The sequence below is a fragment of the Corella eumyota genome, chromosome 6 (assembly GCF_963082875.1).
Source record: "Corella eumyota chromosome 6, kaCorEumy4.1, whole genome shotgun sequence".
Taxonomy (NCBI): Eukaryota; Metazoa; Chordata; class Ascidiacea; order Phlebobranchia; family Corellidae; genus Corella; species Corella eumyota.
Window position 1 is genome coordinate 3,846,629 of NC_137495.1, and position 16,673 is coordinate 3,863,301.

Below are 16,673 nucleotides of genomic sequence, written 5' to 3' on the forward strand. Positions count from 1 at the left end.
GAAATATATAGTTACACATGAATATTAAGTATACTCAATCTTAAAAATGGGGATAAATATTATTTAATAAAAAAAAAACAATTAGCGTTGGAATTTCGACACAAGCAAATCTAGCCCAAAACCTGGAAACGTGGCTGAGTGACGTCACAGATTCGTCCTTCGAAGTTTTTTTTGCTTTTGCACTCCAGCTGTGTGCGCGTGTTTTTGAGCTCCGTTCTTAGATGTCTCTTAACTAGTAAGATAGTTTTAGTCTACATTTTTTCTTTATTAAAGACCGTTAATATTGTTTACAAAAACATTTTTATATATGATAATGAGTAGTTGAAATTAATATATTTTAGAGAAAAAATGATATAAACTCATTACTGCGCACATATGGAACTTATTATTTTTGTTAATATACAATTATTAGTAACTTACAAGAATAGTATGCTACAGATTACGTTTTTAATCGTTTATTTTTGTACTACCATGTTAAGTTTTAAATGAGATTTAAAATAATGCTGTACAGAGATAGATAAATATACTGTCTAATATAAAAGTTTTTTTCTAAAAATATAAAAGTTTGCTAAATTAATCTGATTTCTATAAAAATAATTTAAAAGGCGGGTTTTTTGCTGGTTTTCCAATCGTTAAAAAGCGCGCGAAGTTTCAGCAGTAAAACCGCGCGAAGTTTTAGCTTATGGGTAAATCTAAAGTCGTTAGTTTACCAAATAAATAAATTAATTATGGTGGATTTTGTGTTGTTATAATTTATCGTTTAAGTAATAGTATTACAAATTTTCGGTAATAATTGTTACTACTTACGGAAGTTGGCAAAATTGTGATCGTTGCCTAGTTTGAAAACACAGGCACTGCGTGACGCTACTACAATCCTTTAAAATGATTTGGCATATTTAGTTGCCAACCTTTTTTAAAATTAAATTTTTACAAATAGAATCTGTGATTTAAAACAAAAACAAAAAAATTGAAGTGATTTAAAACAATTGTTGACGACTATAACAAAAAAATACGAAAAATTTAAACTTTATTTATTTTTTTTATACAGGTTTTTTGATAGGTTACTTGGTTACTTTAACTTTTATTGAAAATCTTAAACTGAATGTGGATTTGAGACTTTTTTTTTGAAACTTCAATTAGATTTGAGTAAGTTTCAACTGTTTGTGGATTTGAGTTACAATATTTATTGCAACAAAAATATGACTAGCTACAGACAATTACAAACAATGACTATATATTAAAAAAAGACAATAATGACATTTTAGTGCAAAGCACTTTGCTGTAACAAGTATTTTATTTGTTTTAATTACAAACATACGCAGTAATTGTTATATATATATATATTAAAGTTAATAACAAATTTTTACCTGGTTAACTTTATTTTAATAAAAGGTTTGCCTAGCAATAGTATAAAGATTTAAAATATTTTGTCAACTAAACTAATAGTGTTGAGCACTTGCGAATATATTCAGAGTAACTTTAGAAATCTGAACAATATTTCATTGTAAAAATTTAGAATCGAGTTTATGAATATTTATTAATTCCCCCTTCTTTTCTTCCCTAAATTGCATGTATGCTGCATGAACTGTATGATTTTTATTTGTTGCATGGTGATACTAACTGCTGCTGCATATGCTATTTGCGATCATAATTATCAGCGCTCAAGCGAGCTTTTGCGAAATTGGCATATCCCCAATATTTATAACTTGGACCTCTAAAAGTTACAGAATGAATATTGTTCAGTTTTTAAAGTTGTGAGAGTCTATTCGCCACTACTTTGCACCATTAGTAAAGTTGACAATTATTTTAAATTGGCATCTTATTGTTAGGTATTACTAGACATTAAAGTTGAGTTGAACGGAGTTAGTTTCTATATAATACACAAAAAGTGGGTTAAAAATATCATTTTATTTATTTTATTTTTATTTATTGTCATTTGCTTTAATGAAATACTAAAAATATTGGTCATTTAAAAACAATATGAAAAGACAGTACAAACTAATAGTGACTTAACAATCACCAAAAATTAATGTTGGCAATTACAATAAAGACAATGACCATAGACATTAAAGACAATTCATAAAAACAATTATGACAAAGTATAACAATTATGACAAAGCAGTGACTGTTATGCATTTATTGCCAATAAAATAAAGAAAAGGAAAACCAGAATCAAGATATTGGAAAAATTGGAATTCAGGAATCGAAAGAGATTGAAATTTTGAAAACGGAAACAACCGGAATCCTGGAATTGAAAAAAAGTTGAATTTTTGCTATTGGAAGAAACTGGAATTCTGTAATTAAAAGAATGGAATCATGGTCTTGTAAGAATCTGTTATTATATGGACAACAACACTTTAAAATTATTCCTAAAGGAAGAAGTTATTATGTTATAAGGTATGTAAAACTTACATTGTTTTCTTAAATTGACTTTGATGGTAATTGGGTAAATTATCTCTAGCAAATATTAGTTGAGGGTTGCAACTATATTATGACAATTAATAAAAAAAGAATTTAATAAATAGTATTTATATATAATGGTATGATGAGAAAAATGAAAAAACTTTTTTGTTATATGCAAACATGGTCTACAAACATGACAACTGCACTCTTCCATGTTAACCATGCTCCAATCCTGATCAACTAACTGGAAAGACACAAAGACGCAGACAAAAATCATTCTTAAAAGACAAAGTTATCACATTATAAGGTATAGGTTCTACATGTTAATATATATATATAATAAATCTTAGTATATATATATATATTTATCATACACTAAACTTTAAGCAATATAAAACATTTTGCGGTGAATGGCTAAACTATTACAAGCATATATTAGTTGAAAGTTGCAACCATAGTATGACAATTAATTTGGGAAGGCAATAGAATATTTTTTAAATTTATTAACAATATTTTTTATTAATTTAGATAACTTTGTACAACTGTTTCATGCTATACAAGAAACAAAATAACCAGCTAAACAATCCAATTTTAACAGGTAATGTGAAACAAAAATTAAATTTGAAAGCAGTATTAAACAGATTTAATGTATATTCATTGTATAATAAACTTTGGTTTTATTTTTACAGGCAAAGTTATACTGCCTCATTTGGATGAAGGCTTTTAACTTAAAAGCAATGAAGTTTAAAGCCATTCACACTAAAGGTAATTACAAGTAACTTTATTTTTGTACTTTTTAATGTATTTTCTGTCAAAAAATAATACTTGTTTTAGTTTAATAGGAGGTCAAGTGCATTGAGGATCAAACCCAGGACCTCACAAAGTAAATCCGATTGTTCTAAGCACTACTTTATTTAGATTAGTAATAAATTTTGCTTTTATTTTAGAGGGCTTCAAATGATTTTTCTGTATGCAAATAAGGCAACCAATTCAACAATTGGGATCTACTTTGCTCCAGGTAAAGATTTAATTTTTTTGATTAAAAATTCAAAAATAAAATTTAGATACTGGGTAATTTTTATACTATAACCTAATCATTAGTTCATATTATTTTATAATCAAAATATTATTAAAATTCATTTGTTACTTTTATGGTTTTGCATTTATTAGTTTTTGGTACTAAAATTTTAGTTAATATTTAAACAACAATCAAGATGGTTAAAAATATTTTATATTTTTTAGGAGGGATTTAAAGACGCGGACTTAATCATTCTTTTAATAAAGCTACAGCAATCATGATATAAGGGTAATTTTAACTAGTGTTTAATAAATAGATTGGTATGATAAAAAATATAAAACTCTTATGCTATATGACATACATGTTTTATATACTCTTTAAACATAGAAGAATATTTATATATAATGGAACTTGTGAACAGTATAAATATATATATATATCTGGACAAAAGAAATGCAAGTGTGCATATGACAAAAATTTATTAAAAAGAATGACCAATTTGATAGAAAATTTTACATAAATATTCTTTATTTTACAACAGTTTTATTTTGTTTTAGAGATCATTCCACCCTTCCTTAATGTTGATTTTACTTGAGACTACACAATCAAACATCAGTGGTGTAACACCACACAATTGCTACAAACTACACAATCGAACCTCGGTAGTCTAACACCTCAATAATTAAGTTAATTAACTCTATCCCTTTTCTCTTTGAACTCTTCTTGATAATTTTCACTAGGCTAAGATAGCTCTAATGTGTGTAATGCTTCGCCTCCTGGCACTTTCCAATTTCAACTAACTGCAACATTGTTGCAACTAAAGCACTCAACAAATAGGGTTAATGGTGGGGTCATGTTAGGTTAGGTTAAGATAATGGGGGGTCCTTAAACTGTAAGGTTAAGTAACTTAACTTAAATAACTTTAATAGCTTTTTTTTAAATATCTGTGGAGAGGACAGCCTCACTCGGTTTTTGTAATTTCACAGCAAATCTGGATGTATACGGATATCGGTAAACGCGCGATTCGGATAACCGAGCGCAATTTCCGCCGCCCTCCATCATATCAGTTTTCTAACTGGTATGATCTTTTCACTACCTTTCTAATTAAAAGTTTGGTCAAGTATTTTCCATGCTTGGGTTAAACTTTTTCTATATAATGTAAATATTGTAACATAAGTCGAAGTCTTCGCAGAGCAAAATAGGAGGAAAAAGATTTTGGATGAAGTCTTCAATTTATTGTAAAATTTTAATTTATTTTTAAAGTTTGTAAAATGGTATTTAAAGATTTTATAAAAGAAAATGGTATTTAAAAGTTATTGAAAAATTGATGGTACATAAACCATCAATTTTGCTGCTGATGGATTTTCACTTCAAACTTTTATCGAGCTCTGACCTCCAAACTCCGGACCAAAGATCGAAAATAACAAACTCGGGACTGAAGAAACTCCGGACTGAAGATGGAAACAAATAAAGGTTGGTTGCTATGATAACCGCTAATGTGGTAACATAGTTTAAGTTAAATTCTTTCAGAAAAGAATTTTAACTTGAAAAAAATTCTTTTAAAAAAGAATTTTGACACTTAATTGTGTTATAATATCACTTGTGTGATATTTTGTGTTGCGACACTTGCTAGAATGAATCGTTCATTCTTTGTTCAATTCTTCCGTATAAGAATTTGAAATTCGGCTTGCTCCGATTCCGACGCTTTAAACTCGCTTGCGATTCCGTCGTGCGAAGTAGTGGTGGAAAGTTAATCAGATAAAATTAAGCAGTTTTAGAAATTAAAACAAAGCAAAGTTAGAAAAAAACTTAAAAAGCATTTAGTTACTTTAATTATTACAGATAGAAAATTTGTAGACTTAATTATTTAGCGATTCCATCGTGCGAAGTAGTGGTGGAAAGTTAATTAGATAAAATTAAGCAGTTTTAGAAATTAAAAAGCAAGGCAGAGTTAGAAAAAAACTTAAAAAGCATTTAGTTACTTTAATATTACAGATAGAAAATTTATAGACTTAAATATTTCCAAGTTAGAAACATTTTAATTTTAGCTCGGTGGTTTAGGTAATTTATTTAGTTTTAGACTTGGAATTTTCAAGAACTTCAAGATTCAAGTTTTCAAGTGATCTTACAACTTCAATTTTCAAATCTTACAACTTCAATTTTACCCAACCAACCTCTAACTAATATTAACCCCTAACCATTTATTTTTTTAGCTCCACAGGCTAACTAATATTAACCCCTAACCATTTATTTTTTTAGCTCCACAGGCTAACTAATATTAACCCCTAACCATTTATTTTTTTAGCTCCACAGGCTAACTAATATTAACCCTTAACCATTTATTTTTTTAGCTCCACAGGCTAACTAATATTAACCCCTAACCATTTATTTTTTTAGCTCCACAGGCTAACTAATATTAACCCCTAACCATTTATTTTTTTACCTCTACAGGTTAACTAATACTAAACTAAGACTAATCTTAACTTGTTTTTTTTAAAGGTTTTAGGTTTCAGGTCAACAATCTAAATTGGGGAAATCAAAATATTATTCACATCATCACAGTTTTACAGTATTACAGTTCAGTTCATGTTACTTTAGGTTATCCGTTTTTAGTGGTTCAGAACCAATCGCGGCCAAACCGATATTCTGCTAATAGGTACAACCATCGAGAGTTAGTTTTAGTCCGCCGTATACATCCAAAGGTTTTTGCCGGGTTTTATGGGTTTCTGACCTTAATCTTCTCCTGACGACTCCCATAAAATTCCGGTGTTGGCCTACAACTAACCCATTGCTTTCTGGTTGACCTTGTCGTGGTGCAATGGCTTATAACCAACAAACCAGAGTGTCCTAGTTTTGATTTTAACAAAATAGTAATTTTAAAATCGGCCTCATAATAGATAAAAAAATAATTGGTCTTATAATGAATATCTAACAAAAACGCATTTAACAACTATATTATAAATTATTGAATATTGTTTTCTGTTTGGTTTATAGGACAAAGAGGCATCAAGTTTTGATGAATCACAAATTTTTTTAATAAATGTTTATGGGGGTTAATAAATTGTTTAAATTTAAAGCTGTTTCTTTACATAAAAGCCAGTTATGTGAAGTTGCAATTATAACCTATATAATCAGCAGAACAATTACCGGGAGTTTATACCGTTTATAGCGCCTTACTCAAGGGCGCTATAGCATGAGAGCAGTGGGGATTGAACCCACGACCTTATATGAAGTGTAGCAAGTGTTCTTATCGCCACAACACGCTACCCGTACATTGCATTAACTTCATTAACGCTGATTACATCAATTAAACAAAATGTCACGGGGTTATCATAAACGTTTAAACACAATTGACGGCAATATTTAACATAAATAAATATCGCTATCTTAGCAATGGTTTACTTGCAATAAAACTAAATTATCGAACTTATATTAACAGAAGCACAATTTAACTATGATTAACAGTTAACAACGGCGTGGTGCCCACTTTTGTTGGTATTACCACATGAAGTTCGTCAAAATGTAAAAACCCAATATTATTTTTATGAAAATTATTAAAAATAAAATAAATCCGCGGAGCGCTCCGCGTTTTACAAATGTCCGTTTAAAGTTACTAAGGCTACATTCGAAGCATAACAATTTATTTTGTTACAAAATTGTTTCATATTTTAATTAAACTTGGCGTTATTTACTAATAATATATAAGCTGCATGTCTTTTATTACTAAGTAAGAAATTTATATTGTTGGTATTAAAAATGTAGTTCAGCATATATGAAAATAACTTTTGTAATTATTATTCTTATATTTTTTCTTGAATTTTACATCATTATTTGTTAAAAATTGAAATTTATTATATTTTTGGTAATTCTAATAATAAAATTTACTTTAATAATGCCTTGTTACAATAAGATTTTTTCCACTATTTTATTACTGTTATTGCTTTTTTCATTGCACAGTTATTATTTGATTTTCATGTTAAACTCAACAGAAAAAGTTGAATTCTCATTAAACAAATATAAATTAACATCTAGTCATGTTACAGATTTAAATAATAATCAAAATTCTTGCCCTAGTTTGCACAGTGTTATATATTTTCAATCATCCAACATAACAGCCCTTGAAAATTTTAAAACTAGTATTTCTAATGTTTTTAATATACCTGTTAATCATATTTTTATTGACACCACTGTTTTACCGTGCGGTCTACCTTTATATTTTAATCAATTTTTAAACCAAACTGTTTCAAAAACTATGTTTTTAAATGTGTGCAATATTCATCATAAAAACTTACCTAATCATTTTAACATACTGTACACTGTGGACTCTAACAACCTCAACCTTAACAATGGTTCCAGAAACTGTGATAAGAGCATTTTTACTGCAACCTGGAGAATCATTCAAGACTCAGAGCAACCATGTTCATATTTAAAGTACAATCGCTTAATGCATTTAATATCAACATACGAAAATCTAATTCTCAACCAAGATACCATAAAGAAAAATTTTAACACTGATTTAATGAAGTGGGATCTTATATCTGTAACAACAACAGGAGATCAAGACAAATTTACAGACATATTTAAAGATCAGTTAATAGTACAGCCAATTTTGCGACATAGAATACGAAGACAAATTTTGAAATCAGTTACTCAGGATTCGCCCCAAGCAACAAAAGTAATGGAAGTTATGCCGAGATCGATACCTGTGCAGAGTACTGTTACAAAAAGTCGTTCCACTTCAACTCCTTTATTCAATGTTTTAAACCAAGAAGATTTACCGGACCCTGGTTCGTGTTTTTTGTATTTTTAAATGTCAGTTTTATGTTTTATAAATAAGATAAAAATGATATACATTGACCTTTTAATGTACTACAAAAAGATATTATCACCCTTAAATTTAAACATGTTATTGATTCTGAATGACTATTTTATTTTTTTATTTAAAAAAGGACAATTTTCTACTGTCAACCCACTGCCCAATGAATACTCTTTAGAACCAAGTCTGACACCAATCATGTTAGAACAATCAGGTAGTGGTATGGAAAGTAGTGGTAGTGCTAGTAGTGGAAGTGGGCATATAGTGACTATTAAAAATAGCTCTATTGCACTTTTAAATACATCACAACCTTTGTTACCAAGCTCAATAGCAATTTTATTTGCGACTGTGTCACCAGACAAAAATGATATTTTCTCTGATCAAAATATTTTGAAACTAAAAAGAGATGAAGTTTCTACTGAAATCTTGATTGCAAGTACTTTACCTCACAATGCAACTGCTAAAGATGGCCTGATTGGTTCTAAGTCATATTCTACCATTTTTCATGGCACAACTAACAGTTTAAAACAAAAGCCAACCAACAAATTATCTAAATTTTTTAACACTCAAAATTCAGATCAAACCACCAGTAAGCATAGTGTGGTGTTCAATGTTGTAACCATGTTGCATGTTAGTTTTTATGGTAATTAAAATAGTTTGGCCATGGTATATTGTATATTATCAAAGTTGTTTTGTAGGAGCTTTTACTAATCTTTTTACAACTTGTTATTTTTACAGAATTTGCCCCTACAACTGCACCTGCACCTATTTCAGGTATGATATTTCTTTAAACAAAAAAACAAATCAAAAATTTAATTTTTTATGTTATATATGTTATATTATGTTATATATCTTTCAGAAATTTACCAAAACTTTTTATTATGTTATCGTTTAAGGTATTTGCTTTCCATTTAAAGCATAATTTACTCCCAAAAATATTTTCACAATATGGTTATCTTAAAATTAATCTTTGTTATAAATTTTTTTTGCAGAAACAAAGTACGAAACCAGGTCATGTAGTTATGGAAAAATATTCTCACATGATATACCTTATCATTGGAAAATGATTTTAAACCAAAATCATGGCACTGTGTTATTTAACACAACTTCAGATTGGTTAGCATATGACTCTCAACTTCAAAAACTGATTGGAGTTCCATTAAAAGAAACAGTTAACAGCACCATGGCATATTTGAGGTTAAATTCTACAATTAAAGATGTTAAATTTCCAACTTTCATTGAAATCAAGATTGTTGTTAAACAAAAGAGTCAAAACTATACTTATACTGTGCATACTAACACAAGTGTTGAAGAAGGCACACATTTTGAAGCTCTGTCCTCCTTGTTTATTATTAAACTATCAGAGTACTTTATACATGTGGAACCAGCTGATATTACAATCTTAAAAATCCTTTCTTCAAAAAATAGGAATACCAACTTCTTTAATGTGACATGGAGTATAGAAAAATTTTCATACAATATCTTTTATAATCATTACTACAAGGATTTTCTTGTATCAAGTAACACAGATCTGCACAAAGATTTCTTTTTTGCTTTTTTACCAGAGTTTGTCATCATTGATTCATCAATATCAAAATTACAAATCCAACAAAAAAATAATCTTGCAAATCCTGTTCAAAAAAATCAACCTGTTACAGCAAACATTGCTGTAATTGTTCCTGTTTGTGTTATTGTTGTATTTGTCATCTTTGTTGTTTTTGTTATCCTTCGACGCAAAATAAGGACAAAGTCAATGACTTCAGAGTATTTGGTTGACCGAACACTAGCAAAATGCAGGTAATATTGTTTGCATGTTTACTTTAAGTGTAGAAAAATACTGGTAAATAATTTGTTCTGAAAAGTTTTTGGTAGTTTTGTTACAAAAATACTGTAAGATATTTTATTTTTTAGAAAACCGGTTTGTTTGTCAAGCGAGATAGAACTTGATAAGTTCCAACGACCTTCCAAACCTCGAATTTTACCTGACGATGAAAATAGCATTTTGTCGACACCTCGATTTCACGAAACCATTTTTAGTCGGACATCAGAAATATTAGAGTCTGATCCAAGTGATTTTGAGCCTTACCAAACTGATTTGCAACAACTTGAAGGTGGTAAGTCGTATTCTTTTGCAAAGGGTTGTTATGTATCAGATGATGACGATGTAAGTAGTGTGGGAAGCAGTGATAAAACTTCATTGTCAAACTCACGAGAGGCCGCTTTACTACACAAGAAAGCTATGTAAAATTTTAATCTGTTTACAAAATTTTGGTATATTAAAATTATATTTACTCTATTCAATTTTTTTTTTATTTGTACTAGGTTCCTTACATTATTACTGTAAGCATTTGTTTACAGATAAACCCAAATGTATGTTTGCTTTAGTAGCATTATATGGAAGGTGCTATAAATGTTGGTGTTTATCAAATTAGAAGTTTTATATTTTAGTTTTTTAATTTGTAGTCTAGTAGGTTTGCATAAATATTTTATGTACTTAAGAAAACTTTAATTTTAAATGCACATCATATATAAATAATGAATAATTTTGTAATGCCTTAAATTATTAAAAGTGGTATTGTGTATAACATATAGGCTTATTTGTTGCTGATATTATATCTTTTTTAGTATTGTAGTTGCTATTATAAAAGGTTCTGTGTTATTTTTTTGTGTTTTAAAAATCATACTTACTTTTAAATCATGTTTATGCCTATTTATGAGTTTTATAACAATCATTTATCAACTTTTTTAATCATTTGACTTATTCTTCAATTGAAATTTATTGTATTTTTTAATCCACAAATTTGTTTAATTTAGATGTTTTTTAATCCTTAAATTTTCTGCAAAAAAGTGGTTTTTCTTATCTTTATATTTATTTAATTACATTTGCAATCAAATGTTATCACTAATATTGCGAGTTATTAACGATATGGATTTCAAATTACTCCTTGTGCACTGCAGCAATCTATTTTCACAAGGGAAATAAAATAAAGAAATAGTGATGCAGCTGTTTTGTTTGCATTCAACCATGAAAAAGGTGAAGTTAATCAGTAACCTAAATAACAATGCACTGTTTAATATTTGCTAGGTCAAGCAGTGCTTTGTTAATATCATTAGCTTTGAATTTTTAAACTCAGAAGCGTTTGTTTAAGGGCATACACTTACGATAACTAAATTTTTGACTTAATAAATGCAAGTGCAGATTTTTATTAGATTATTTAAGTGTGATGATATTATTCTAAATTTTGTTTATTGTGTGTTATTTAAGAAAAATTTGTTTCCTTAAAATTGCTGGTATTTCAAAAAGATGTTGCAAGCTCAAATTGTCAAACCCAATGAAGCTTTGAAATTAAATAAGTGCGAAATACCAACGCCACCAACCAAGGGAGCTGTGGTTAAGGTAAATCTGTTTTAATGGCTAAATTTAAAATGATATTAGATGACAGTAGCCAGATAATAAATATTTTTGAGTATTTTATTGTTTGCACAGTGGAACTGTTTTATTGACATTTTTGTATTGTGGTAACTTCACAATAAAGCTTATAGCCTACTATGTTTACCTTCACTAATAAATTGTTCTTTCCTTGTCCTTTTTACCCTTAATGTTATACTTTAACATCATTAAAAAAGGCTTCGACAGTTTGTGGAAGTTTATTGCAAATTCAGTGATGTCCCAAATAAATTAAGTTTAGCAAAATTTCTCAAGTTTAACCATTTGGTCCATTCTCATGTGACGTATGTGACATAATTTATACAAAATTTTGCAAACAAGACCATTTAAAAAAATATTTAAAATATCAGTTGAGAGATATTATATCTTAAATAAACGAAAGATTTTAGGCTATCATTACAAAATATAAGTAAGGGAAAAAAACATAAACTTTTTTTAATTCAACAAACAAACTCATGTGACGTACGTGACAAAAATGTTCACACAAAAAATATTTTAAAAATGCGTAGTCAAATTTCTGTGAACTTCTTGGAGTAAAATACTTTATGTATACATAATTTAAAAATAAATGTAAATAATTGTCATATGTCAGCAGACTTGAAGCTCAAACAGCAATATAAGTACATTTGTTGGGGCAAGATAGTAGAACCATGCTGTGACGTACGTGACAAAAAATTGTGACGTACGTTACAGTAATTTTGTAAATTAATCTTTCAGTATAAAAAAGTTGTCAATAGGTTATGTTTTTATGGTCTACTGGTTAGTATATGTGTTTTAATACTAAAACTATCAAAAAATATGATTGTTTTAGTTTACCCTTAAATTGGATGTTTGAAATCCCTATATATTTAAAAAAAATTGTTTTTTTGTTTTTTTATGGGTTTAAATGTTGTTTAGGGCTTTTTTTAATGGTAAAATGTTACAATTACGTGTTTTAATGTAGTTAGACAATATTTATTATTTTAAACTAGTAAATTATTGAAAAAATAAGAAATTGCCTTGAAACTTTATTCCTGTCACGCACGTCACGTGACATACTTCTTGGTGAATTTATTAAAAACTAAGAACTTAAAATCCCAAAACTTTAATGGTAAAACTACTAGCAACTTGCTTTTAATTTAACGTTTCAAGCTAAAGCTTATATTAAAAAATATGAAGTGTAACTTTTTGTACATTTAGTGTGACGTACGTGACGGTAAAAACATATGCACAGTTTTTGAATGCAAACTTTTAAAAAGTGGCAAATACATTTAAATTTTTTTAACTTTTACACTCTGTGAATGAGAATGGACCATTTGATTTTTTTTCAGATATCTTTTAGTGGCATTTGTCACTCAGACATACATCAGTGGGAGAATGAACTTGATTTGGGAGCCATGAAAATCAAATACTCAGATGTGCCCGGTTATAAATTGCCAGCTACACCAGGTCATGAGGTTTCTGGTGTTGTGCATTCGCTTGGAGATGAAAATGATGGAAGTAGGAATTTATTATGAGAAAAACTAGTATAAGCATATATGTTTTAACTTGCTGAGCCAGCACTAATCAGCAGTATAATTATCGGGCAATTATAATCTCTATAATATCCAAAACTGCCACAGGCATCTTGAGACTGGGTCGGGGTAACAGTTGCTACTCTATGTTCAGGTCGCGTATTCGACCTTTCCACATCGAGGATAAAGATATACAAAAAAAAATAAAATATAAACCACATTCTTAAAATAATCCTTTTAGTTAAAGTAACATAATTAAATGTTTTCCTATGTTAATTAGGTGTTAAAGTTGGGGATAGGGTGGGAGTATATTCATGGATGGGTTGTGGAAAATGTGTGTACTGTAATGCCGAAGATTATTCAAATTGCTTAATTCAATCTAACTGTATGGGTCTCTTACTACCTGGAGGGTAAATGAACTGCTTTGTAACTTATATTTTTTAATGTTAAAATAGCATGTGCAGTAGTGGTTTGGACACTTGGCTTTACTACTTAAGGCACAGGGTTTGGTTCTAATTGCATTTATGTCCTGTAAATTTTATTGTATGACTGATTTTCTAATTTTAATACAAAATCTGATCTTATTAATTTAAAGCTATGCATCGCACATTGCTGTTAGAGATTGTAAATATCTCGTGAAATTGCCTGATAATGTGCCGATGAATATTGCTTGTATGTTGGCGTGTTCTGGTCTCACCACTTATAATGCTGTTAAAAAAATTGCTCCAGTTGTTGAGAAATCAACAAAAATAAAAGGCAAGTGTTGAGAAATTGCACTAGACTTTATTTTTTGGCTCAAAATGCTTTCATATTTTTTTTGTAAACGTTTTTTGTAACTTTTTGTATTTTCTGCCAATGCATGAATATAATAATTTTTTTTGTTTATATGAAGTTTAGTTTTACTTAAATTATTAAATCTTACTTACACGTTTTTTGTAGGTAAAGCAGCTGTGTTGATTATTGGTGCTGGTGGGTTGGGGCTTTGGAGTTTACAATTTGCAAAACATATCCTACCTTCTACTACCAAAATTGTTGTGGCTGACATTGGGGTATTTTATTTTGCGTGCTGTTCATAAGCCTAGCAATGTAAAAGAGTATATAAATTCTAAAAGTTTATCAATTTAATTAATTATTGTATTTTTTGTAGGGGTTGTAATTTTTTTTCCTACTTTTTAACAGGAAGACAAATTAAAGATGGCCAAATCACAAGGCTGTAATGAAACAGTGTTGTGGGATCGAAATTTAAATGAACAGGAAATAATGAAGATAACCATTGGAGAAGGATTTGGAGGTGGATTTGATGCCATAATTGATTTTGTTAATTCATCAGTAACTTCTACCAGAGCAGTGGGATGCCTTCTTTCCGTAAATTTTACTTCTTTTTATAAAAAAAAATTAGTTTAACAGTTTCCAAGCAAAGATTTTTCAAATTGCAAATATTTTTATATACAGAATGGAATGTTAGCTATGGTTGGCTTATTTGGAGGCTCAGCTAGCTTTCCATTACCTCTCATACCATTGGGCCCACGAACAATACAAGGGGTTTATGTTGGCAGTCTTCAATCTTTTAAGGAACTCATTAAATTTATGGAAACTGCAAAGGTTTAAATTTTTTTTTAATTCAACAGTTCCCAATATCATTTGTATTTGTTCGAATAAAACAACATTACATTGTAATTTTTTAGCTTGAACCACCTCCTATAAGATATTTTGCTTTGGAAGAAGCTACAAAGGCAATGACTATGCTGAAAGAAGGAAAAATGAATGGCAGAGGAGTATTTCGATTTGATTCAACTTCTGGTTTGTGAAAATAAATTTTTTTTTAAATTTTTTACGCCTAAAAATAGCGTAATTGCTTTATGATATTAGCTGATATATTTAAACAATGTCCAATGCTTTGTTGGTTAATTTTAAATTTGTTGTTTACCACTTTTAATTAAATATTAACAATGCACTACAACTTGATTATTGAATACACATATATTGAGAACTTTTTGTCTTCGTTTTTATTTACCGTTAAGTTGTTTGGTTAAATTATTAAATATAATTCACACGAAGCACAATACCTGCAGTGCAATGTAATGGGTTAGAAACTTGATTTTACTGCATAAAGTTATTGCATTGCGTTTACTGCAAGATGGTGCACGAGAGTCGCTTTTTTCAAATTTTATTTTTTGATAAAAACGCGATTTTTAAATTGTTAAAAGCAATTTTAAAACGTTAGGATGGCTTATAGTACACTGTAAATCCCTTTTTTGCAAGAAAATGCCAAAATATATTTTTTTTATTTTCGGCCAAATTTAGCAAAAACACCAAGGGTATAACCCTTGTAGAAAATGCCGAAAATCGCTATTTTGTAGGAAAAAAATAAGTCACCGAAATTCGACAAAAACTTGATTTTAAAGACGTTAATCTGACTTATATTAGATTAAAAGAAATTCTTTTGCCCAAAAATGCCCAAAATTCTTTTTTTTTTAATTTTATAATTATATATTGTTTTCGTAACTATAACTTCGCACAGAGTTCAGGGTATAATAATTTTTACAAGCAAAAATGCACAACACAATAACTTTACACAACCGTTCAGAAGGTTGTTAACAATGCCACTTCACATAAAACAGAACTAAAAAACTCAAGTCAATCACAAGCCGCTAAACATTGAAGCCCCTATTAGCGGGTCCAGACATATCATTAATTTAAAGGCAAAGTAAATGGCGCCAAATAATTGAGGACAAACTAAGTGATAACGCTATTTGTTACAATATTACATTTTACTTTATTGTTTAAATAACATGTTTACCTTGAATCTTTTGCAAATGCTTTGGCACGAATAAGAGCTTCATCCCTCTCCTTGTTGGCAAGTTTTAAGCGCTCGATCATTGCGTGCTCTCTTTCTTTTTGTGCTGCCTATATTTCTTCTACCAAATCTAACATGAACAATAAAAATTATAATAGGTTATTTTTTAGGAACTGTTAGGAAACAGCAGGGGTCTTAAAACACATGGTGTTACTTTGGACAAAACAATGGTAGATAGATCACTTTGATGATATGAATCTGTTGTAAATTTTTTATAGTAAAAAATACCAATAGTTTTTTAACTTACCTTCTAGCTTTCCAGTAATCTCTTGTTTTCTTTCGGCCTCCCCCAAATCCATTTCAATTTTAAAAGCAGCCAGTTCATTTTCAGTAAGGGTAAGTTTCTCCATAAGCTATGTTTAATATTTTTTTAAATTAAAACTAAATTTTAGCATAGATAAATTGTAACAATATAATTTATTACAGTGTTAAGCAAAAACAGTTAAGTAAGTAATGATTTGGTAGTCAGCAATAAAACACAAGATAATACAAAAAAGACAAAAGATAAGGCTGTAGCCTAGACTTCTTATCAGGCATAATCACGTGACGTCAAGGGGCCGCTACAAAGTTGGCATAAACAATTTAAACCTAGCAAAAGGTATTTTCTTAAAACTAAGAGTGAAAAAATATTTTATTAT

General features: G+C 29.0%; 2 protein-coding genes across 2 annotated transcripts; both read left to right on the forward strand.

Annotated features, from left to right (window-relative positions):
* The first annotated feature begins 7,340 nt into the window (after positions 1-7,340).
* LOC145755175 (uncharacterized) lies at positions 7,341-10,931 on the forward strand. Its single transcript, XM_082571402.1, has 6 exons — positions 7,341-8,208; positions 8,371-8,451; positions 8,976-9,011; positions 9,230-10,034; positions 10,149-10,351; positions 10,560-10,931. The coding sequence occupies exons 1-6, from the start codon at positions 7,395-7,397 to the stop codon at positions 10,667-10,669; spliced, it is 2,049 nt and encodes a 682-aa protein (XP_082427528.1). The 5' UTR covers positions 7,341-7,394; the 3' UTR covers positions 10,670-10,931.
* Positions 10,932-11,524: 593 nt separating this feature from the next.
* Positions 11,525-14,986, forward strand: LOC145755672 (6-hydroxyhexanoate dehydrogenase-like). The gene is made up of 8 exons (XM_082571925.1): positions 11,525-11,634; positions 12,996-13,164; positions 13,459-13,588; positions 13,774-13,940; positions 14,124-14,227; positions 14,358-14,543; positions 14,631-14,780; positions 14,864-14,986. Exons 1-8 carry the CDS (start codon positions 11,542-11,544, stop codon positions 14,984-14,986), a joined length of 1,122 nt encoding a protein of 373 aa, XP_082428051.1. The 5' UTR covers positions 11,525-11,541.
* Positions 14,987-16,673: the final 1,687 nt, after the last annotated feature.

Bases quoted from the DNA above. Each gene is read 5' to 3' on its own strand.
- LOC145755175 (XM_082571402.1), top strand. From the start codon at position 7,395: ATGTTAAACTCAACAGAAAAAGTTGAATTCTCATTAAACAAATATAAA. The intron at 9,012-9,229 runs GTATGATATTTC...TTTTTTTTGCAG, and splicing joins TGCACCTGCACCTATTTCAG to AAACAAAGTACGAAACCAGG. The intron at 10,352-10,559 runs GTAAGTCGTATT...TATTTGTACTAG, and splicing joins TTTGCAACAACTTGAAGGTG to GTTCCTTACATTATTACTGT.
- LOC145755672 (XM_082571925.1), top strand. From the start codon at position 11,542: ATGTTGCAAGCTCAAATTGTCAAACCCAATGAAGCTTTGAAATTAAAT. The intron at 11,635-12,995 runs GTAAATCTGTTT...ATTTTTTTTCAG, and splicing joins CCAAGGGAGCTGTGGTTAAG to ATATCTTTTAGTGGCATTTG. The intron at 13,941-14,123 runs GTTGAGAAATTG...TTGTAGGTAAAG, and splicing joins AACAAAAATAAAAGGCAAGT to CAGCTGTGTTGATTATTGGT.